Here is a 25,030-nt window from a genome sequence, read left to right on the forward strand (position 1 = left end):
CTAAATTTGTAGATGAGCCAAAACACGTAAGAAAGTATATTATGAAGCAGACATGGGGAAATTGCAGATAGATATTGACAAATTGAGTAAAAATCTGGCAGATGGATTATGAGATGGGAAGATGTGAAGTTGTTCACTTTGGTGGGAAGAATTAAAAGGAAGAGTGCAACTTAAAACCAAAATTAACTGCATAATTCTGAGATTGTAGAGGGATTTCAATGTAATGGTGCTTGAGCACATAACCAAGAAAGTGAATGAGATGCTATACTTTGTGAAAGGAATTGGACATAAAAGTAATGATGTTATGCTTCAGTTATATAGAGCATTGGTAAGACCAGATCTCAAATACTGTGTGCAGTTTTGGTTTCCTTGTTTTAAATACAATGGCTGATGCCTGGAGTGAAAAAGCTGTTAGGATAGATTGGACAATATAGGCTTGTTTCCATTGGTGCTTGGAAGAGTAAGCAGTGACTTGATTAAAGTGAATGGGATCCTGAATTGACTGAACAAGGATGTGGAAAGGATGTTTCCTCTTGTGGGTTAGGCAGCACCATTTTAAAATTAAGGGTTTCCCTCAAAGGATAGAGATGGAGAGGTTTTTTTTTCTGAGGCTAGTATAGCTTTGGAACTCTGTCTGAGAAGTGGTAGAGCCTGGGTCATTAAGTATTTTTAAGACTGACGGTGACTGATTCTTATTTGGCTAGGGAATCTAAAGTCATTGTAGGTTAATGGAAATGTGGAGTCCTCAATCAGCCATGCTCTTATTGTGTGGCAGTGGGAATGAATTGTCTGTTTCTGCTTCTATTTCATATGTTTGGTTTGTACCTCTGTATGAACACTCCTGTCTTCTATGTTTCTATACCTATTAATCTTACCTAAATAAACATATAGACTTTGAAAGAAAAAGTTAAGAATAACTTACTACTTTCAAAATGTCAGCAGACAGAACTATTATTGATGATATCAATATCCAAAGTTTTGCCTCCCTTCACACACTTTTAATTGTGCCCAGATATGAGGCCCCATCCATGAATTGTATCAATTGAAACAGATGGTTAGACATTGCTTCTTCCATTGGAGTTGACCTTATGAATAGTTGGCTGAATTCCAAGACTCACTAATGGAGCAGCTCAGCAGGCAGTCAATTGTCACAGGTGGATGTGAAGATTTTGCTTGATTTTGCATCAAAGACTTGTGTCTCTGAACTATTGGTGCTCCAGCCAAGCTGTTCCTTTACAGGTATCACACTGGCATCAACCAGGTAATGTGGAAAATTGTCCAGGTATCTGCTGTCCCCTAAAAGGAGGGCAAATCCAATCTGCCCAGTTATAACCCCAACTGTTTAATCTTTCGCAAATGGATGGAAAGTGTCATTGTGCAATCAAAATTGTATTATTTAACCTTGATTCGTAGTCATCCACTAATATCATTTTATTCTAAAACTTCATTATGGGCTTGATCAAAACACGCTCCAAAAAAAAGCTGACTTCCAGATCTGAAGCGAGAGGTGGTTGTTCTTGGCATCAAGGTAGCCTTTTACCAGGTCGGCATGAAGCAGCCCTTGCAAAAGAACAGTGGTGATCATCGTGGAAATCTCTTCACAGACAAACACAAGGAGCTAACACAAGGAGAGATGGTTTTGGTTTTTGCAGGGCAGTCATCTCCGCCACAGGACTTTACAGGTGGTCCTCCTGGATAAACAATCCTAAATGTCAACATTTCTTTTTCTGCTTCATCAATGACTGCTTCAGTATGGACGAAACTCACTGATTGCAGCAAGTCCATCATCATTCATAATTCTTCAGATAGAGAAACAAGCCATGGCCACAAGTATCAGCTGATCAATGGCAAGTAACATTCATGCCACATAAATGTGGGAGGTGTTGTCCTACTTGTATTATTGCTCAACTATTAATCCAGAGATCCAGGTAATATTCTAGGGCCCTAGACTGGATGGACTGATTGGCCTACTTCCACACTGGAGGGATTCTTTGGATCCAAGTTTGAATCCCACCATGGCAGATGGTAAAGCTTGAATTCCAAAAACAAATTTGGAATAAAGAGTCTTAATGATATCCATGAATGTCAATTGTTGAAAAATTCCATCTGTTTCACTAACATCCTTTAGCGAATGAAATTGCTGTCCTTATCTCACATGGCCTCCACGTGATTCCAAATCCACAGCAATATGGTTGACAACAATTAGGGATGGGCAATAAATGCTAGCTTAGCCAACAATGTCTACATCCCATGAATGAATTTTAAAAAGGCATGCATTGATCACCTCTAACAAGAGAGAATCTAACTAATTCCTCTTGATGTAACATGGCGTTATCATCATTGAATCTCCCAACATTAATATCCTGCAGGTCACCATTGATTATATTAAAACTGTGACTGCAAGTTCCACTCAGAGGCTGGAACTTTCGAACTGTACCACCCAGAAGGTCAAGGACATCAAACATTTGCAACACTGCCACACTCTAAGTCACACACCATCCTGATTTGAGTTGTATTGCTCTTTCTTTCCTGAATAATAATCCTGGAACTCCTTCATTAATAGCACATGGCTGTACCAACATTGATTGCAGTTGTTCAAGGTGGTGGCTCATCACCACTTACTTGAGGGCAGTTCAGAGTGGTCAATTAAAGCCATCTTGCCAGTGATGCTTCTACGCGGAAGACACAATTGGAAGTGCCTGGCAACTTTTCAGATTATATCAAGAAGAAACATATGGGTAAAAAATAAGTAGGGATAAGGATAAAGGTAAAAGCAAATTACTGCGGATGCTGGAATCTGAAACCAAAAGAGAAAATGCTGGAAAATCTCAGCAGGTCTGGCAGCATCTGTAAGGAGAGAAAAGAACTGACGTTTCAAGTCTAACTGACCCTTTTTTTTTTAAAGAGTTGCAGAACAGTGAAAAAATATTTTAAAAAAATAAATTAAATAAATGAGATAAAATTGCGGAGCAGAATGGAAACAGAGGGTCAGTTAGACTCGAAATGTCAGTTCTTTCCTCTCCGTACAGTTGCTGCCAGACCTGCTGAGATTTTCCAGCATTTTCTCGTTGGGTTAAGGATAAAGATAGTTGTGCAGGAACAAAAAGAGAAGGTGAATCTCTGTCCATGAATGGATAGAGATGAATTAGAATCAGGCAAGGGCTGTTCCTCACACTGGCACAGAATGGTGTGAAGAATGGAGGTCAAGAAGAATGTTTTCCTTTTGTCATTGTCACAGAGATTTTTATAAATTTATAAATTATAAATTCCGAAGAGTTGTTTTAATTCTTTTTGTAGGAGTGGAAATTTGCTGATAGAGACCGAAAGATGGAGTCCTTGGAGAGAGATGGGCCAGATTTGAAAGATGACCGTACGCTTAACTAATTTGGACAAGAAATTGGATATTGGAGATGGGATGGTAGTTTCCAAGACACAGCATAAAAAGGTTTTAATATTCTGAAGGAGATGTAGTTAACAGACGTGAAGGAGAGAGAGAATACTCCTGAAGAGACTGAGTCATGTTAAACAACAACTGAATTTAAAGCTTGGAAGAGATTCTTGATGGCTGTGGTTCCATGAGAATAGTAATTGAGAGAACCTGGAATTTGGTCTCAAGATAAAGTTGGAGAGGGTATGAGATTACAGAGCAACTGGCGAAAGGTACAATGTAAAAGCTGGACCACAGTAGAACTTTGGAAGTAGTTTGGCACTGTGGGCAGTGGAAGGGAGGCGGTGTGAGAGACAGGAGCAGGCATCCACCATGAGTGGTGGGGCAAATTCTAGCCTGCCCCACTATTCAACATGATCTGATCTGCCCTAGGCCACCATTCCTCCGTGTTTGAGTGGCAGAGGCACTGAATGACTGGTCTCAATTTAGTACAGAGTAGTTTCTGAATTTACTCTTATTGAAGTCAAGATTAGAGTGGTGCTGGAAAAGCACAGCAGGTCAGGCAGCATCGGTGAAGCAGGAAAATTGATGTTTCTAGCAAAAGCCCTTCATCAGCTATTCCTGATGCTCAGATGCTGCCTGACCTGCTGTGCTTTTCCAGCACCACTATAATTTTGACTCGAATTTCCAGCATCTGCAGTATCCACTTCTGCCTTACTCTTGTTGGAGCTGAGGGAGAAGGAAAGTCAGATGGAATTTTAAGAAGACAACTTGCTATAAACCAAAGAAACCTAGAAGTTATGTTTGCTTTCCAGCAAGATCCTGGAATAGTGAACAGCTGTCACAGATAAGAATACGACCCAGTTGTTCTGTGTGTTCTCATGCCAGATCTATGACTGAATAGCTTAAACTAGTTGTCTGCCTTATCTGTTCAAATGCATAGCTTGGACATGGAGCAAAGATGAAGTCTGAACTGGGTAAGAGTAATAATAATTTCTCAGCTGTTTCTGAAAGCTGATAACAGAAAATAGTGGTCAATTGACCTTTCGATATTACAACTGATTTTCTAATATTCAACATCTACCTTTAATTGTATAGCATAGCAGAGGGCCTTTGGCCTGTTAAGTCTGTACCACCAAAAAATACACTAAATCCTACACCAGCACACTTTCCCACACTCGGCCCACAGCCGCGAACGTTACAACACCCCAGGTGTTCATCCAAGTACCTTTTTTAAAAGGTTGTGAGGTTACCCACCTCAAATACCCTCCCAGGGAGTGCATTCCAGAACCCCACAATCCAAACATACCTTTAAAGAGTGCACCAATGGTGAGGCAGCTGTTGTCATTGGTAAAAATGGACAAATAGTTAACCACTTTAGGCTGGCTGATGACTACATTTTAAAGGTGAGTAATCTGTAGGTTGTGATGCCTTCATTCACAATTAGAGGAAATAATATTTTACATGTATTATGGTTCAAGTTACAGTGATCGGTAATACAATCTGGCAGTGAAATCATGGCTAGTGGCAAATAAAGTTGTTTACTTTGAATTGGATTTGATTACCTTTTATTGGTTGGCTGTACTGTTAAATGCAAGCTGAAAACAATTGTGTCTATTAGTTTAATGCAATATGTTCTCTCTCTCTCTCTCGCTCTCTCTCTCTTTTTTCACTAAATAGGTTGTACTGGTAAACAGAAAGTTACTTGAGCTCCAGGATTCCAAAGTGTTTGTGGCTGCAGTGCTAATTGGAATAATGCTCGTTAACATAAATAAGTCAAGTGGTAACTTCATAGCTTAATTGAAGGCCACAGTACAACTGTTACTGCATACATCAAACCGCCATCAGTAACCATGAGCTCAGAGGAGAAAAACATGTCGCCTGCTCACCAAATATCAACTCCATCTCATAGGAGTGCATCATCATCTTCATCCTCTCAAAGAGAGAGTAGACCGGTAAGGAAATATTTTTTTTTAAATCTTGCTGTCTATATTCTGATCTTTCAGGTGTTAAAATACATTTTGAGTATGGCTGAATTTTCAGCTATTAATGAAATTGGTGCTTATTTTAAGTAAATGCTTATATGCTGTAAAGTGCAGTGGGCATTAATTTTGATGAAATAGATTCATGTAAATTGGACTTTTATTTGTGAATAGATTTGAGGAATCCTATCATGAGGAATGATAGGAACATATTGTATAAGCTCATTATTAATAAGATTAAATAGTTATTTAAAATATATTTTTCAGAATCTTGTACCTCTGTTTGAAGTCCTGTTCAAATATTTAAATATTTGTCTTTGAAATTCTTAGGTGCAGTATTCTGAAACAACATTTCACAACTAATTATTTTTAACAATAAAAGTTATAGCTTTAATAAAAGGTTCTGTGTTAAAAAAATAATGAGAATTATGTTCGAGGGTTTCATTCCAAGATGGTCTAATGGGCTTGTCATACACTTTTCAATGGGTTGAGAGCTGGTCAGTTGATACCATTAGGGGTGGATATCTGCAAGATTAGAGGCAAAAGTGGAAGTTAAATATATTCCTTTTGGTGCAAAGCTGCTTGAAAGTGGGGATTGGTGTGGGGGAGACGTGGGGGAGAATTTGCTGAATGGTTGAGCTTTAATTTATTGCTATCCTATCTATTTGATAAACGATGCCAATGAATGCCACAAAAAGCATTCAAAATCGCCTTGGTAAATTAGCTGAGTTTAAATTCCTAGAGGTCATATTGGAGTTCGTCAGTGCCCTTGTCAGGCTGCAGTTGGTTACTATCTTCATTTAGGGTATCATGGAGGTCATTTGGAACCCTGGAGGCTGAACATTGGACAAAATGTTCTATGACAGTGTGACAGAGGATAAATTGATTAGGTCTGACTCTTAAGCTTCAAAATGATGCCTCGTACTGTATCGTATTTCTGAGATGCCAGGGCACAAGTGCACGAATTCTGGAATGTGAAGAGCTAATTAATTTGACGTAGATTTACACAATAGTACATTACGAAAAACAGCCATTTGATTGCTGTGACTGCACCACCTCTTTCAAAGAACTGACCAGTTTGATCCCATATTCCAGTTTTTCTCCTCCCAAATTAACTTCTTCAAAATACATGCATAAATGCTTTATGAAGGTTTCTATTGAAGCAAACTTTACTACCCTTTCTCAGTGGTATGTATCAGATGTTATAAATCCAGTATGAACACTTTATCTTATTTTCCCTTCTATCTAGTTCATTTACTATTTATTATAAATCTATAGACTCCTCTTACTGAACCACTTGTCAGAGGGAGTGGTTCTTGCCACTTATTCTATCAAGACACTGCTGCATTTGGATGATCTCCATTGGATCTTCCCCAATCCTTTCCTGCTTAAGGAAAAACCACATTTCTTCATCATCAATCACCCCATGCTTATAAGGTCACTCCTCTTTGGTAGCCATGCTGATAAAAGTCTCATGTACATTACTCATGGCCTCACCATCCTTCCTAAAGTGCCAAGAATTGTGGAGACAGAGCTCTGGTTGTGACCCAACAGTGACCTCTATGGCTTTAGTGTAACTTCCTTGTTTTTGTACTCTGTGTTCCAGAGCATTGTGAGGTCCTACCTTCTCTTAAGGCATGGTGATCCGCCAGGGAAACCGCTTACCATCACGTGCTTACTGATTAACAATCTCTCTATTTCAATCTTCAATGTATTTAACAGCAAAGCCTGTACAGTCCACAGATCCGCTGTCCTCTGGGAGAAGAAATTGCAGCTCATTTCTAGCCTTAAATGGGTGATTCCTTACTCTGAGGTTATTCCTGTTGGATCTCAACCTACCCACAAAAAGAACCAATCTCTCAACATCTACTTTGTCAAGCTTCCTAAGGATCATTTATGATCCAATAAAGTTATCTCTCATCCCTCTTAACTGCATGAGTACAGGCCTAACCTAATCAAACTCTCCTCATTGATCCTGGGCGTGGGGGGGATTTAATGTGAACTTTCTCTGGACTGCCTGCAATGCCAGTTTATCTTCCCTTACATAAGGGAACCAAACTGTTTACACTATTCCAGGTGTGGTCTAACTAGTGCCTTCTACAGTTCGAGTAAGACTTCTTTATTTTTATTATTCTTTCCTTTTGAAACATTCCAATTGTCCTCACTTACTACCCACTGAATTTGGATGTTAGCTTTTTGTGAATCATGGCCAAGGACTTGGAAATCCCTCTGTGCTGTAGTTTGTTGCAGTTTTTCTTAAGTTAAACAAAAAATATCAGCTCCTCTAATTTTCGAAGTGCACAATCTCATATTTTCCTACACTGTATTCCATCTGCTTAGTTTTTGTCTACACACACTCATTGGTGTCATCTTCACCATTTGCCTTTCCACCCAGTGTTGTCATCCACAAACTTACTATAGTATGTTAACTTTCCTCATCAAAGTCTTTGTTATACATTGCAAATACTTGTCGCCCCAGCACTGATCCTTGGGGCACACCATCACTACATATTGCTGTCATCTTGAAGAAAATGCCCTCTTTATATCATCTCTGTTTTCTATTAGCCATTCCTCTATCCATACTAATATACTGCCTCAACACTTAAGTGGGCTAACGTGTGATACCTTATCAGATGCCTTTTGGAAGTCCAAATATATTACATCTTCTAGTTCTCCTTTTATCTATCCTGTTTGTTACCTTTCCAAAGAATTCTAACAAATTTGTCAGGCATGATTTTTCCTTTGTGAAGCTGATTCTAAATGCTCTGCAATTTTATACTAGATTCTAACATTTTCCCAGTGATAGATATTATCCTCCAAGGCCTGTAGTTACTGTTTTATGTCTCTTTCCTTTTTTGAACAAGGGTATTAGGTTTGCAGTTTTCCATTGCTCCGGGACTTTTCCATATTCTAAGTATTCTTGAAGATCACTACAGTGCATCCAATATCTCTGTAGCTACATCCTTTAATATTCTAATGCAACCCATCAGGGTCAAAGAACTTATCAGCCTTTAGCCCGATTAGTTTACCTAATACAATATCCATCCCAGGGGTAAAAAAAGTATCTATTTCACTCCCTACCCCTTTCCCAAAAACGCCTTCTAGCACCTTGAATATTTTGTATGTTTGGAATAACATTAGTATCTTCTACTGTGAAGACTCTGGCGAAGTATTTATTCAACTCCTCTGCCATTTCATGGTTCCCTACTGATATTTGTCCAGCCTCATTCTTGAAGGGACCATAGTTCACTTTGGCCCCTATCTTTTGTTTAAAGAGGCTCTTATAGTCTGTTTTGATATTACTTGCTGATTTACTCTCAAAGTTTATTTTCTCTCATATTGGCTCTTAAAACTTTTCCAATCCTCTGGCTTACCATGAATTTTTCCCACGTCTTTTTTACTTTTAATTTGAAACTATCCCCAACCATAGTTAACTGTGATAGGTTTTTCCTTTTTCTAGAATTCTCCTTCCTCATCTTTATTGTGAGTCATGAGCTATTTTCTTAAACATCTGCCATTGTCCACCAACCTTCTTTTCAACTAAACCCTTTTTCCCAATCCTCTCCAGCTAACTCTGTCATCATTCCTTTGTAATAATCTTTTATTCAAGTTGAATGCAGTTGTTTCCAACCAAAACCTCTCACTGTTGATCTGAATGCTAAATTCTACCATGCCATGGTTATTGTTCCCTCTGGGATATTTTACTCTGGGATCTTGATTTAAAGCTGTTTCTTCACATCACCAGGTCCAAAATGACCTGATTCCTGGTTGGATCTACGACACATTGTTCTAGGAAATTATGCCAAATGCACTCAATGAATTTGCCCTTGTGGCTACCTCTGCCAAATTGATTTTACCGATCTCTTTAAAGATTAGTCACACATGCCTCATTACCTCCTGATTTATTTTCTGTCTGAAACTATAGCTATTGTTAGGTAACCAATAGACGACACCCATCTGTGTCTTCATCTTCCAATCCAAGTTCATAGAACATAGAAAAATACAGCGCAGTACAGGCTCTTCGGCCCTCGATGTTGCGCCGACCGAAGCCTACCTAACCTACACTAGCCCAATAACCTCCATATGCTTATCCAATGCCCGCTTAAATGACCATAAAGAGGGAGAGTCCACCACTGCTACTGGCAGGGCATTCCATGAACACTCAACCCGCTGAGTAAAGACACTCACTTGATATCATACCTATTCCATCTCATGTTTACAAAATGACCCAGGATTCATGTTCCTGAGCAGTGTGAAAATACTCAAAGAAAATGATTGACAGAAATTGCCGATATTATAATACATTAAAAGTAAAAATTAAAAGTTAAAAGTCATAAACTGGCAAATTTAAGTTTAAAAGGTGTTTGGTAATGCACATCGAAAACTTAATTTGCACACGTGTCAGTTTAGATCATCAATGTGTATTGCAGCACAGCGGAGTGGATAACAGCAAATTAATAAGTGAATAGAGCACTGACCACCACTAAATAAATATATTCTAAAGCAACAGACACCAACAAATTAAAGAAGGAATATGATTGAGGAAATAAAATGCTTCCAAGTCAGTAAAGTAATGGGCACACAAGTAATTAATAAGTAACATGCAACAGTGAATTTATAGCATTTAGTAAGTTAATGTAGAGGTGGGAATCAGTGAATTAATAAGTTCACAAAGTAGCAAGTACAACAACAAAATTTACAAATTGTTGGATTGTCAGCGACTGAAAATGAAGTCTTAAAAGGAAAGAAAGCAGATAAATCAAACAATAAGAAGTATTTTAAAAAATCAGATGAATAAATTGCAAATGTGAATTATTTTCATAGAACAGTGGACATCAATTAACTAACAAATTGATACTTGATTGAAGGCCACCAGGTAAATGAAGGAGTTGACTTATCGTGCACCAGTGAATCAGCTGTTAATGGAGCGAATGGAGAAACACCTTTTTATTTACGATGCTATCTGCGTTGTCAACTACTTGTAGCTTTGTGTAATATTGGCTTAGGACTGCAGGCTGGAAGTGAGCACAGAAAAGGCAGGAGAACATGGACATGGGAAGGCTTAAATGATACAAATAGCATTGAGGCAGGAAGTGAGGAGAAGGGAAGCTTAAGGAGCAGTGGACGCAAAGTTTCACATGAGGCAGATGAGGAAAAGGGAGAGGATTTCAGAGTCGGGCAGGGAATGAGTGCAAAATATTTTCTTTCTTAAGTTGCAGCCAAATAAAACTGGCAAGTATGCTTTATGAAAGGATGGGAGTAGAAATGATTTATTTCTTTTTGTTCATCTTCACTTTGCAAATGCAGGTCTAACTAGTTAGTTAGATCTCTTTATATGGCTCAGTGTCAAAATTAATCAGGTAACTGGAAGTAAAGTATCTTGGGATGTTTTTCTTCATGAAATGTGTTACATTATTCTCCTTAAAAATGACATGTGTAACCTCTTAAGCTGTTCAAGTAGTTTAAATACCACGAAAGGCAAATGGATGAAACTTGTTAACGTGACAATGAAATATGCAGTATTTCCCTGTCATTGATGCTCAGTAGCTTTGTCAGAAAGTGAGCTTTCCAAACTAGTATCTTTTACTAACATATATAGTACAGACTGTACAGAACAGAAAAAATTCTTATAGCTGTCCCTATTGTTATTCAACTCTTAAAATGTGATAGCTTTCTTTGTGCAATGGTTAATGTTCAGCACCATTCGCAAACCCCCGATCTAAACCCAACCGTATCCATTTTAGACAAGTAACATTCACTGCACTCAAGTGCCAGGTAAAGACCATTTAACCATCACCTCTTGATGGTCAACAAAATTACCTTCACTGAATCTCCCACTATCAGCTTCCTGGGGGTTATCATTGACCAGGAATGGAACTGAACCAACCATATATATGTTGTGCCAACAAGAGCAAGTCAGACACTAGGAATCTTGCAGCAAGTAACTCACCAGCTAACTCTCCAAAGCTTGTCGACCATCTACAAAGCACAAGTCAGGAGTGAGATAGAATACTCCCGACTTGCCTGGATAGGTGCAGCTCCAACAATACTCAAGAAGCTTGACACCATCCAGGACAAAGTAGCCCACTTGATTGGCATCTTATCCGCCACGATCCATTTTCCCTCTCTTCACCATTAATGCATAGTAGCTGCAGTAATTCACCAAGGCTTCTCCAACATCACCTTCCAAACCTGTGATCTCCATCAGCTAGCTGGGAGGATAAAGGTGGCAGATACATGGGCTCGCCACCTCCTGTGAGTTGCTCTCCAAGCCTCTCTCCAGCCTTACTTGGAAATATATCACCATTCCTTTAGTGTTGTTGGGTCAGAATCGTAATCTCCCTGATGCCACTGTGGTGCATCTGCATCAATGAATGCCAGCAGTTTAAGAAGACAGCTCAATATCACCACCTCAAGGGCAGTTAAGAATGAACAATAAATGCTGCCAGGGATACCCACATCAAATAAAATAAGTAAACCTTTCTAAAGCACTTGTTAGGTTTCAGCTGGTCACTTTAGTGCATTGCCCTTTAGGAAAGTTATCAAGTTTTAGAAATTGGTGCAGATGAGCTTTTCTAGAGCAGAGATGAAAGCTTTGTCATTTGGAGAAACTAAAGAAATTGGGATTATTCCCCTTAAATCAGAGAAAATTAAAGGAAGAATTGTTAGAAAAATTCAAAACCATATGGCGAAACTATAGTCTATAGTTTAAGGGTCAATAGGAGTCAAATATTATTTATGAAAAGAGCCAAAGGTGAAGTGAGGCATTGATGTTATGCAGTAATGGAAGGTGTAGCTTGAAAGTAAAGTGGAAGCAAATTCAGTAATGAGCTTTGAAAAGGAACTTGGCTAAATACATAAAAGAAATCCATGATAGCAATTTTACAATATCAAGAGGCAATGGTTAAATATTAAATAAATGGCAGATGTCACTTGTCAGCCCAAACCCAGATGTTGTCCAGGCCTTGTGACATTTGGTCATATAAACTCCAACATCTGAGAAGGTACAAATGGTACTGAACTTTTTGAAATAATTGGTCCTGAACAATCATTGAACATTCCCACTTCTGACTTTCCTGTAGCTCCATACATGTAGATGAGTGAGATCCTAAACAAATATTTCTTTTGTTTTTACCATGGAACGGCACGGTGGCTCAGTGGTTAGCACTGCTGCCTCACAGCGCCAGGGACCTGAGTTCAATTCCTGCCTCAGGTGACTGACTGTGTGGAGTTTGCATGTTCTCCCCGTGTCTGCGTGGGTTTCCTCCGGGTGCTCCTGTTTCCTCCCACAGTCCAAAGATGTGCAGGTTAGGTGAATTGGCCATGCTAAATTGCCCATAGTGTTAGGTAAAGGGGTAAATGCAGGGGAATGGGTCTGGGTGGGTTGCGCTTCGGCGGGTCGGTGTGGACTTGTTGGGCCGAAGGGCCTGTTTCCACACTGTAAATAATCTAATTTAATCTACCTGAAAAAGACTTGGGAGCTAGGAAACTCTGGAAAATAAGTAGTGATGTCTCGAACAGAGTCCACATTACAGAAGAGAAGGTGCTTAAAATGCATAAAAGTAGACAAATGTCCAGTAATGAAAAGAACTGCCAGAGGAAGTGGTGGAGACAGTTTCAATTACAACATTTAAAAGACATCTGGATTGGTACATGAATAGAAAGAGTTTAGAGGGATATTGGCCAAGTGTTGGTAACTGGGACGAGATCAGTTTTCAGGATATGTGGTCGGTGTGGACAGGTTGGACCAAAGGGTGCTATCTAACTCTGACGGTAGAGGACATTATGGGATGGTGGGGCAATTAGGGAAGGGCAATGAATATGGATATGGGCTAAGCACCAGACGAGTGGGACGAGTTCAGTTTAGGAAACTTGGTCGAGTTGGGCCAAAAGGTCTGTTTCTTGCTGTATGCCTCTATGCCTCTATGAATGCATTTCCTGGATTTAGGGCAAGAGCAGGGAACTGGTTTAATTGCATGGCTCTGGCACAGACACACTTGCTGGAAGGGCCCCCCTCAATGTTCCAATCTCTAATTTTCTGTCCTGCAAAGTAATTTGCATCTTTGGGAAAGGAATCAACGCTGAGGGATAGTCCCAAACAGGTGGATGAAGGTAAAACGGTTGATGTGATGTATGTGGATTTCAGTAAGGCATTGGATAAGGTTCCCCACAGTAGGCTATTGCACAAAATATGGAGGCATGGGATTGAGAGTGGTTTAACGGTTTGGATCAGAAATTGGCAAGTTGAAAGAAGACGGAGATGGTGGTTGATGGGGAACATTCATCCTGGAGTTCAGTTACTAGTGGAGTACCACAAGGATCTGTTTTGGGTCCATTGCTGTTTTGTCTTTTTTATAAATGACCTGGTTGAGGGCGTAGAAGGATAGATTAGTAAATTTGTGGATGACACCATGGTCGGTAGTGTTGTGGATAGTGACTTTTATTTCTGTAATCGATAAGCTGCAGAGCTGGGCTAAGAGGTGGCAAATGAAGTTTTTACTGCGGAAAAGTGTGAGGTGATTCACTTTGGAAGGAGTAACAGGAATGCAGAACACTAGGCTAATGGTCAGATTCTTGGTAGTGTAGATGAGCAGAGAGATCTTGATGTCCAGGTTCATAGATCCTTGAAAGTTGTCACTCAGGTTGATATGGCTGTTAAGGCATACTGTGTGTTAACTTTTATTGACAGAGGGATTGAGTTTCAGAATCATGAGATCATGCTGCAGCTGTACAAAACACTGGTGCGGCCACATTTGGAGTATTGCATACAGTTCTGGTCACCGCATTATAGGAAGGATGTGGAAGCCTTGGACAGGATTCAGAGGAGATTTACTAGGATGCTGCCTGGTATGGAGGGAAAGTCTCATGAGGAAAGGCTGAGGGACTTGAGGCTGTTTTTGTTGGAGACAAGACGGTTGAGAGGTGACTTAATTGAGACATATAAGATAATCAGTGGGTTAGATATGTAGGACAGTGAGAGCCTTTTTCCTCGGATGGTGATGGCTAGCACAAGGGGACCTAGCTTTAAATTGAAGGGTGATAGATATAGGACAGATGTCAGAAGTAGTTTCTTTATTCAGAGTGGCATGGAACACGCTGCCTGCAACAGTAGTAGACTCGCCAACTTTAAGGGCATTTAAATTGTCGTTTGATAGGCATATGGTTGAGAATGGAATAGTGTAGATTAGATGGGCTTCAAATTGGTTCCATAGGTCCCCACAACATCGAGGGCCGGAGGGTCTGTACTGCGCTGTAATGTTCTAATGGGGCACTGTGGAAGAAAGAATGGTCATCTATAGTGGCGATTAATGAATGGGAGAAAGAAATATTACTCAGGAACAAAGAGTACAAGCAGGAATAATGGCTTTAGAAGCCAGCTAAATTCAAACCAGATCTGGTAACCATTTTTAAAAATATTACAATTGATACAGAAAACTCATTGGATTCTATTGAAATCTCTGTGATGGGAATGCATGTCTTTGGATAAGAATGCAGGATGTCTGAATTAGCTACAATTTAAAGAGGTATAATTATCAAAAACAAGCTGGAAGAACATTAGAGAAATTGAGGCTCAATGTGATAAAAGCATGGATTAAAGGCTCCGCAGCAGTGAGAATTCCAATACATCTGGAATCCCATGTGGCTTGCAGGTTGGTTGAGCAACTACCCACCATCGCATCCCTTTTAGTTAGAGCCATCTTTGAAGTAAGGCAGAAGCAGGAACTTGTGACATGTAAGGGCTGAATGAACAATGTAAATACCGTAACCATACAGACACAGATTAACAGTAAAGCAGTTTGTGTTTAATAGAGCTTTGATATTCAATTGGAAAAAAAAATAGAACAACAGTAATTATTGTTTAACAGTACAGGATTAACAGCTGGCAACTGTGGTTGTAATTATACCCAGTAGAAAATAATCGATTAAATTGGAAGACACTTTCAAAGAATCAGGCAGTCAAGCACCTGACTTCCGTTCTGCAGCAGCTGGTCTGCTTTACATCTGGTTCTCCTGGTTTGCCATGACTTGCAGTTCCTTGTCTAAGTCTATGATAATGTGCCTGCTCATGGCACAGTTGCGTATGAAGCATGCCATAATTATTAGATTAGATTAGATTATTTACAGTGTGGAGACAGGCCCTTCGGCCCAACAAGTCCACACCGACCGGCCAAAGCGCTACCCACCCGTACCCCTACATTTAACCCTTACCTAACACTACGGGCAATTTAGCATGGCCAATTCACCTGACCTGCACATCTTTGGACTGTGGGAGGAAACCGGAGCACCCGGAGGAAACCCACGCAGACACGGGGAGAACGTGCAAACTCCACACAGTCTGTCGCCTGAGTCGGGAATTATTTTGGAGACCAGCTCTGAAACACATTGTAAGATTTCCCTTTCTCCTTACTAGTATAAACATTGGCCTTACCACCACAAAACACATTTTTTTTTAACTACTGATTTCAGGTACTCTTGTCTTGATGGGAGCTAGGGTATCAATAACCATGTCAGTTAGGCGCACAATTTTCCCATCACTGCAAGGGGAGAATAGGGCAAACAAGTGCAGTAATTTGTCCCTAGAGAGACCCCCCCCTCCTTCAGTCATTAGGCTCAGCTTGCCAGTAAGTAAGGACCTTAAATGGTCAATAAATAATCCAATTAAAAGCGTCAACATTTCCATCTCTCTGATCATCTGCATGTATGGTGGGTGAGAAAGGTGACTATTTCCCAAATGGGAAAGCATGGCAACTTTCCTATTGAGTCTGGGTGGGGGCCTCCAGTTGTCCCAATTCAAGGCTCAGATGGCGAGAAGGATGCTGGTCTTTGACAGTCACCCTCTGCCTCCTCTTCCTCCTCTTCCTCCCTATGAACCCCACTCGGCCAGAGGAACAACAACAATTTACCTTCTCACCACTGATGTCCACTGAGGAATAAATTTTGCTTGGCCCCTGATTGGCCGCAGCTCTGGTTACCTGAATCACCAATATCGATGGCTGTAATAGGGCAAAAAGCTCACTTGCCTGAGCCATCTCAACGAGCTGAATGGAGGGTAATTTTGTGCGTTGTCTTGCTGTTGTGAGGCCATGTTAGTCATCGCCTAGCATGCTGGGCCCGACACTTAGAAAAGGCATGGAAAAATTCTGCTCATTCTAATCCTTATGTTGTACTTAATGAGTTGGAAACCTGTTAACGAACTGCTACATTTTTGGCTACATTTAAAAAAAATTCAGTCTGATGTGATGAGGATAGTAGCCTGTGCACATGGAAAATTAATATTTCATGAATTTTGAATTACCTTTTACAAATTTCATCAGCAAATTTTTGTTGTAACAGAAGTGAGTCAAGCAGTCAGGACAGGCAGGGACAAGGTAGGACTAATAAATTAAACTGCATTTATTTCATTGCAAGAGGCCTAACAGGGAAGGCAGATGAACTCAGGGCATGGTTAGGAACATGGGACTGGGATATCATAGCAATTACAGAAACCTGGCTCAGGGATGGGCAGGACTGGGAGCTTAATGTTCCAGGATACAAATGCTACAGGAAGGATAGAAAGGGAGGCAAGAGAGGAGGGGGAGTGGCATTTTTGATAAGGGATAGCATTACAGCTGTGCTGAGGGAGGATATTCCCAGAAATACATCCAGGGAAGTTATTTGGGTGGAACTGAGAAATAAGAAAGGGATGATCACCTTATTGGGATCGTATTATAGACTCCCTAATAGTCAGAGGGAAGTTGAGAAACAAACATGTAAGGAGATCTCAGCTCTCTGTAAGAATATTAGGGTAGTTATGGTCAGGGATTTTAACTTTCCAAACATCAACTGGGACTGTCATAGTGTTAAGGGTTTAGGTGGAGAGGAATTTGTGTGTACAAGACAATTTTCTGATTCAGTATGTGGATGTATCTACTAGAGAAGGTGCAAAACCTGACCTACTCATAGTCACTGCCCTGCCATTTTTCCTGAGGTGTCAGTGTGGGAGCACTTTGGGGCCAGCGACCATAATTCTATTCGTTTTAAAATTGTAATGGAAAAGGATAGACCAGATCTAAAAGTTGAAGTTCTAAATTGGAGAAAGGCCAATTTTGACGGTATTAGGCAAGAACTTTCGAAAGCTGATTGGAGGCAGATGTTCGTAGGTAAAGAGACGGCTGGAAAATGGGACACCTTCAGAAATGAGATAACAAGAATCCAGAGAAAGTATATTCCTGTCAGGATGAAAAGGAAGGCTGGTAGGTATAGGGAATGCTGGATGACTAAAGAAATTGAGGGTTTGGTTAAGAAAAAGAAGGAAGCATATGTCAGGTAGAGACAGGATTCTTGAAGAAGGGCTCATGCCCGAAACATCAATCCTCCTGCTCCTTGGATGCTGCCTGACCTGCTGCGCTTTCCCAGCTACACATTTTCAGCTCTGAACTCCAGCATCTGCAGTCCCCACTTTCTCCTATGTCAGGTATAGACAGGTTAGATCGAGTGAATCCTGAGAGTACAAAGAAAGTAGGAGTATACTTAAGAGAGAAATCAGGAGGGCAAATCAGGAGGGGACATGAGATAGCTTTGGCAAATAAAATTAAGGAGAATCCAAAGGATTCTTACAAATATATTAAGGACAAAAGGGTAACTAGGGAGAGAATAGGGCCCCTCAAAAATCAGCAAGGCGCCTTTGTGTGGAGCCACAAAAAATGGGGGAGATACTAAATGAATATTTTGTATCAGTATTTACTGTGGAAAAGGATATGGAAGATATAGACTGTAGGGAAATAGATGGTGACATCTTGCAAAATGTCCAAATTACAGAGGAGGAAGTACTGGATGTCTTCCAACGGTTCAAGGTGGATAAATCCCCAGGACCTGATTGGGTGTACCCGAGAACTCTGTGGGAAGCTAGAGAAGTGATTGCTGGTCCTCTTGCTGAGATGTTTGTATCATCGATAATCACAGGTGAGGTGCCGGAAGACTGGAGGTTGGCAAACGTGGTGCCACTGTTTAAGAAAGGTGGTAAAGACAAGCCAGGGAACTATAGACCAGTGAGCCTGACCTCAGTGGTGGGCAAGCTGTTGGAGGGAATTCTGAGGGACAGGACGTACATGTATTTGGAAAGGCAAGGACTGATTAGGGATAGTCAACTTGGCATTGTGCATGGGAAATCATGTCTCACAAACTTGATTGAGTTTTTTGAAGAAATAATAAAGAAGATTGATGAGGGCAGAGCAGTAGCTGTGATCTATATGGACATCAGTAAGGTGTTTGACAAGGTTCCCCATGGGAGACTGATGAGCAAGGTTAGATCTCATGCAATACAGGGAGAACTAGCCATTTGGATACAGAACTGGCTCAAAGGTAGAAGACAGAGGATGGTGGTGGAGGGTCGTTATTCAGACTGGGGGCCTATGACCAGTGGAATGCCACAAGGATCGGTGCTGGGTCCTCTTTTTGTCATTTACATAAATGATTTGGATGCAAGCATGAGGGGGTCAATTCAGAACAGAAATGCGGAGACGTTTCTTCAGCCAGAGGGTGGTGGGCCTGTGGAGTTCATTGCCACGGAGTGCAGTGGAGGCCGGGACGCTAAATGTCTTCAAGGCAGGGATTGATAGATTCTTGTTGTCTCGAGGAATTAAGGGCTACAGGGAGAATGCTGGTAAGTGGAGTTGAAATGCCCATCAGCCATGATTGAATGGCGGAGTGGACTCGATGGCCGAATGGCCTTACTTCCACTCCTAGGTCTTATAAGAGGTACAGTTAGTAAGCAGATGACACCAAAATTGGAGGTGTAGTGGTCAGCGAAGAAGGTTACCTCAGATTACAACAGGATCTGGACCAGATGGGCCAATGGGCTGAGAAGTGGCAGACGGAGTTTAATTCAGATAAATGCGAGGTGCTGCATTTTGGGAAAGCAAATCTTAGCAGGACTTATACACTTAATGTTAAAGTCTGAGGGAATGTTGCTGAACAAAGAGACCTTGGAGTGTAAGTTCATAGCTCCTTGAAAGTGGAGTAGCAGGTAGATAGGATAGTGAAGAAGTCGTTTGGTATGCTTTCCTTTATTGGTCAGAGTATTGAGTACAGGAGTTGGGAGGTCATGTTGCAGTTGTACAGGACATTGGTTAGGCCACTGTTGGAATATTGCATGCAATTGTGGTCTCCTTCCTATCGGACAAAAGGGTAACTAGGGAGAGAATAGGGCCCCTCAAAGATCAGCAAGGCGCCTTTGTGTGGAGCCACAAAAAATGGGGGAGATACTAAATGAATATTTTGTATCAGTATTTACTGTGGAAAAGGATATGGAAGATATAGACTGTAGGGAAATAGATGGTGACATCTTGCAAAATGTCCAGATTACAGAGGAGGAAGTACTGGATGTCTTCCAACGGTTCAAGGTGGATAAATCCCCAGGACCTGATTGGGTGTACCCGAGAACTCTGTTGTGAAACTTGAAAGGGTTCAGAAAAAATTTACAAGGATGTTGCCAGGGTTGGAGGATTTCAGCTATAGGGAGAGGCTGAACAGACTGGGGCTGTTTTTCCTGGAGCATCGGACACTGAGGAGTGACCTTAGAGGTTTACAAAATTATGAGGGGCATGGATAGGATAAATAGACAAAGTCTTAACCCTGGGGTCCGGGAGTCCAGAACTCGAGGGCATAGGTTTTGGATGAGACGGTGTTACGTGTATGGAATGAGCTGCCAGAGGAGTGGTGGAGACTGGTACAATTGCAACATTTAAGAGGCATTTGGATGGGTATATGAATAGGAAGGGTTTAGAGGGATATGGGTTGGGTGCTGGCAGGTGGGACTAGATTGGATTAGGATATCTGGTTGGCATGGATGGGTTGAACTGAAGGGTCTGTTTCCATGCTGTACATCTCCATGATGATGAAGAACTCTCCCTTTATGCTGGTTAGAGTCTTCAATTTCTCTGTCTTGAAAATATGGATTGTAGGGTTATCTGTTAACGAACTGTTCTGAACTGAATTTAAAAATATTTCAACTACCCTGCTAAAAATATCAGAATTAAGAGCAGGAGTAGGCCATTTGGCACTTCTAGCCTTCTCTGCCATTTGTTCAGATTATGGCTGATCTAACGATGGCCTTAACTCCATTTATTGCCATCTCCCCATAAGCTGCAGTTTCCTTGTGGATTCAAAATCTTTCCAACTTGGCTTTGAATATATATTTTTGACCCAGCACTCACCTCTGTTTTAGTAGAGAATTCCAAACCTTAATGCATCTCTGAGAAAATGAATTCCTCCTCATGAGTTAATTCATGGCATGTGGGTGTTGTTGGCTGGCCAATCCTTTGTTGCCCTTGGGAAGGTGGTGGGTGAGCTGCTGCCTTAAACTGCTGAAATCCATTTGGTATAGGTACGCCCACAGTACTGTTTAGGAGCGATTCCAGGATTTTGACCCAGCGTCACTGAAAGAGCTTGTTTTCATTTTGGTTAAAGGAAGATTTTGTTTTGAGTGAGAACAAAGTACAAAAATGTGAGTAGCTTTTATGTTTTATGCTTTTTCATAGTTTTGTATAGAAGCATCACTGATTGTGTTCATGACTTCAGCAACATTAATTTGTTATGTGTACAAAAACGAAAAACACACAAGAGAAGTACAGCACAGGAACAGGCCCTTCAGCCTCCAAACCTGTGCCAATCATCGTGCCCTAACCAAACTAAATCAGTCCTTGCCTTCTGCCCTTATTTGGTCCGTATCCCTCTGTTCACCAATGTGCCTACTTCCACCACCTCTTCTGGCAGTGCATTCCAGGCTCCTACCACTCTCTGTGAAAAACATCCCTCTCGCATCCCCCTTAAATTCTTCCCCTCTCACCTTGAACCTGTGGTCCTTTGTAATTGAAACTTCAACCTTGAGAAAAGCCACTGACTATCCACCCTATCTATGTAGACCTCTGTCATGTCTCCCCTCAGCTGTAGTCTTTCCTGTGAAAACAGTTACCCTTTCCTCGTAGCTAATGCCCTCAAGACTGGGCAACATCCTTCACTGCACACTCTCCAAAGCTTTCATGTCCTTCTGGTAGTGTGGCAACTAAAGCTGCACGCAGTATTCCAAGTGTGGCCTAATAAGGGTTTTATATAGCTGCAACATGGTTTGCCAACTTTTGTAGTCCATGCCTGGCCGATAAAGGTAAACATGCCATTATGCCTTCTTAATTACCTTAGCTACCTGTGTTGCCACTTCTAGGGAACTGTGGACCTGCACACCCAGATCTCTCTATGTTGACGTTCTTAAGGGTACTGCCGTTTACAAAATAATTTGCACATAAATTTGATTCTCCTAAAGGCATCACCTCACATTTGTCTGGATTAAACTCCATCTGCCATTTATGTGCCCAAGTTGCCAATCCTGTTGTATTCTTTCACAATCGTTGGTACTATCAGCAACTCCTCCATTCCTCCTGTCAACTGCAAGCTTACTAATCAGACTACCCACATTTTCCTCCAGATCATTTGTGTGCTACTAACAACAGAGTACCTAAAACTATTGCTATGGAGCATCACTAGTTACTGATCTCCATTCTGAAAAACACCTTGCTACTGTTACCCTGTGTCTTCTATGACCAAGCCAGTTTTGTATCCATCTTGCCAGTCCCCCCCAAATCCCATGTGATTTTAGTTTTTGTACCAATCTGCCTTTTGTACTTTATATGGACTTTAGTAAGACATTTGATAAACTATATACACAGCCCTTCCCTCATCAATTATCTTTGTCACCTCTTCAAAAAATTCACCAATCACCTTCTCCCTCTCCTTCATCCACCTATCACTTTCCCAGCTACCTCCCTCCACCCCCCCCCCCCCCCCCCCCCCCCCCAAAACCCCACTCCCCTCTCATTTATTTCTCACCCCTGACCCACAAGCCTCATTCCTGAGGAAGGGCTTATGCCTGAAACATCTATTCTCCAGTTCCTTGGATGCTGCCTGACCTGTTATGCTGTTCCAGCACCACACTGTCGACTCAGATCTCCAGCATCTCCTTCAAAAACTTCAGTCAGGTTGATGAGACATGACCTTGCCTGTACGAAACCGTGCTGCCTATCACTAACGAGTCCATTTTCTTCCAAATGTGTAAACACTGTTAGAAACATGGACTGATGATGTACCAGTCTCCCCAGAAATACTTGATTTAGCTAATTTTTAAACAATCTTATTAATAAAATCACCTGCATTCCCTGATTAATCACTCACCCAAACACACACCTTCCTCTCAAAAGTATGAGATCAATCTAAGATAAATTACATCTTTGGTTCCATCTAAAGCCATTCCATAGTCTGCAGCTCCCCAGCTCACCGTGTTTGGAAGAACCATATGCATCTAGCATCTCCTACGTGGCATAGAATCAGTAATTCACCATGTGATGTGACCCCACATCCACTGGACCACCATGCTTGCCCACTTCACTGTTGCAGGAATGTCTTCCTTTAGCAGTAACTTGCTGTCAACATTTAAAACTGCTTTAGAAACCAAGGTCAATGACATGAATTATTACTGTTACGCAAACAGCCAGTCAGCTATTTTGTAACTAACCTCATCGTTGAATCTAGGGAATGCAATAGGAATCACTGATATGAAGGGCATTACTTTTACTATGGGTAATGGTGGCTGCTTTTGATATATAATTGATTACTGCTAACAAGTATTGCTGAATGCAATTTATTTCCTAAAACTGTGTTTGAAACAGTTATAAGACTCATCAGTGATGCCTGTGCTGGTGCCAATGTTATATTTTGTATGCATTGATGGAAATCAATAGTGAATAGTCTATTTGGCTGCTATTATGGTTTTGGCATAAATGGGTGAAAAAATGCCTCACACTATGTAACCAAAATATCATATAACTAGAATCACACGATACTTACAAACACGACCTGACTTTGCATTTATGATAAATAAAATCACTGCAGATGTTAGAAATCTCAAATGACAACAGAATACGCTGCAAAGATCCAGCACCAATGGAGGGAAAACCGAAATAATGCTCAGATTAGTGGTCTTGCATCAATCCTGGAAACAAATTGAAGATTTAGCAGGTTTTAAGTAACTAGAGAGTCAGAAAGTGAAATATGGGAGGAAAGAATAAGAGGGCAGGTCTGTGTTAGGGTGGTGGACAGTTGCATTAAAGCATGGAATCTGTGGTGTTAATGATGGTTGAACTGTCATCATTGCTCATGTCTCATTACTTTTCTGAAACTAACAGCAATTTCTAGTAGGGGAAAGTGAGGACTGCAGATGCTGGAGACCAGAGTTGAAAAATGTGGTGCTGGAAAAACACAGCAGGCCAGGCAGCATCCAAGGAGCAGGAGAATCGACATTTCGGGCAAAAGCCCTTCTTCAGGAATGAGCAATTTCTAGTATCTGAACAAGTGCAAATAAACAGAAAAATACAGAATTTTTACTGACAGCGATTCTGTGCTTCTCCAGAAGGTGAATAGCTGAATACAGCCAGACTGAAATCAACTCGACATCAGTGAACTGATGAGAACTTCCAACTTGGAGCTCTGGTCTTGCTGTAAATGCATTTATAAAACACACTTTCTTGAATGAACTATATATTAAATCCATAAGTATTGACAGAACCAAATGCTGAAAAGGTAGCTTTCTGTTTGTCCGTAATGACAAAATATATAGATTTTTATTTTTTACATTTATTTGATATTTCACCTTCGACTTTAATTCCATACGTTAGTTCAAAACATTTTCTCTTTATAAGATGAAGGATGAACAGTGATTTTCACTTCCTGCTTTGGTGTCAGAGAGTTTTCAATGTGCTTACCCTGCTTAATGAGGTCACTGTTGCTAAAAGCCCAGAGATTTCCTTGAATTTGGTGGCACATTTAAGCTAGAGGAGGTGTAAGTTGCAACAGCACTAACAAGGTTGTAAAGTGCCTGATAAACTGAAGCGTTGCTTTTTTTTAAGTGTTTGCTGAACATTACTGTAATGAAGACCTGGACAGATAAGAATGGGAGTAGGGCAGAGAATTAAAACCGCAAGGGGCTTGAGCTCAGGGTCATGTTATTAGACTCTAAAGTTTTCAGCAAAATATCCACCTGATTTGGTTTTTTCAATGTATTGGAGAACACATCACAAGTAGTGAATATATTACACAAAAGTTGCAAGTAAACTATGTTTCTCCTGCAGTTTATCGATTAGTACCAGTATGGATAGATGGGAGTATACCCTTGGATAGCTGCAAGGGGCCTCTCAAGATTTCAGAAGATATGTTTGTAGGTTTATAATTCTTGTGACATTACAACATGGAACGTATATGGCCCTGTTTATATTTTGAGTTTCATGTAAATATGACCATGTAAAAATGAACCCCACCAAGCCCTTTCCTCCAGCTTTCACTTTCTTCCCATGTCCACACATTCTGTTCCATAATTTATCCTGACCTTCTCAACTTTCCATTTCATTCTCTCTGTTCCTCATTAATAATTTATCAAAAACGACAACGTCCTCGTCCAGTCAGCCTTAAACTTGATGCTGTTAGCAAAATTATTCCCCTGCCCATCACCTTTATATCTTGTGCTTACTCATGCCCTAATGAGTCCATTGGTTTTAAATCATTTCTGCAGGTTTTGTAAAACTGATCAAATTAAGTAATCTTTTGCATCAGTGTAAATTTCATGTATTAGCCCACGAAG

General features: G+C 40.7%; 1 protein-coding gene across 1 annotated transcript in view; it reads left to right on the forward strand.

Moving 5' to 3' along the window:
• Positions 1-5,168: 5,168 nt before the first annotated feature.
• osbpl6 (oxysterol binding protein-like 6) overlaps positions 5,169-25,030 on the forward strand; it is a 106,020-nt gene continuing 86,158 nt past the window's right edge. Inside the window, exon 1 of the mRNA XM_060827955.1 lies at positions 5,169-5,343. Within this exon, the coding sequence (XP_060683938.1) occupies positions 5,242-5,343 (102 nt within the window). The 5' untranslated portion in view covers positions 5,169-5,241. The remainder of the gene's footprint in view (positions 5,344-25,030) is intronic.

This window comes from Hemiscyllium ocellatum, chromosome 7, assembly GCF_020745735.1.
Source record: "Hemiscyllium ocellatum isolate sHemOce1 chromosome 7, sHemOce1.pat.X.cur, whole genome shotgun sequence".
NCBI classification, from domain to species: domain Eukaryota; kingdom Metazoa; phylum Chordata; class Chondrichthyes; order Orectolobiformes; family Hemiscylliidae; genus Hemiscyllium; species Hemiscyllium ocellatum.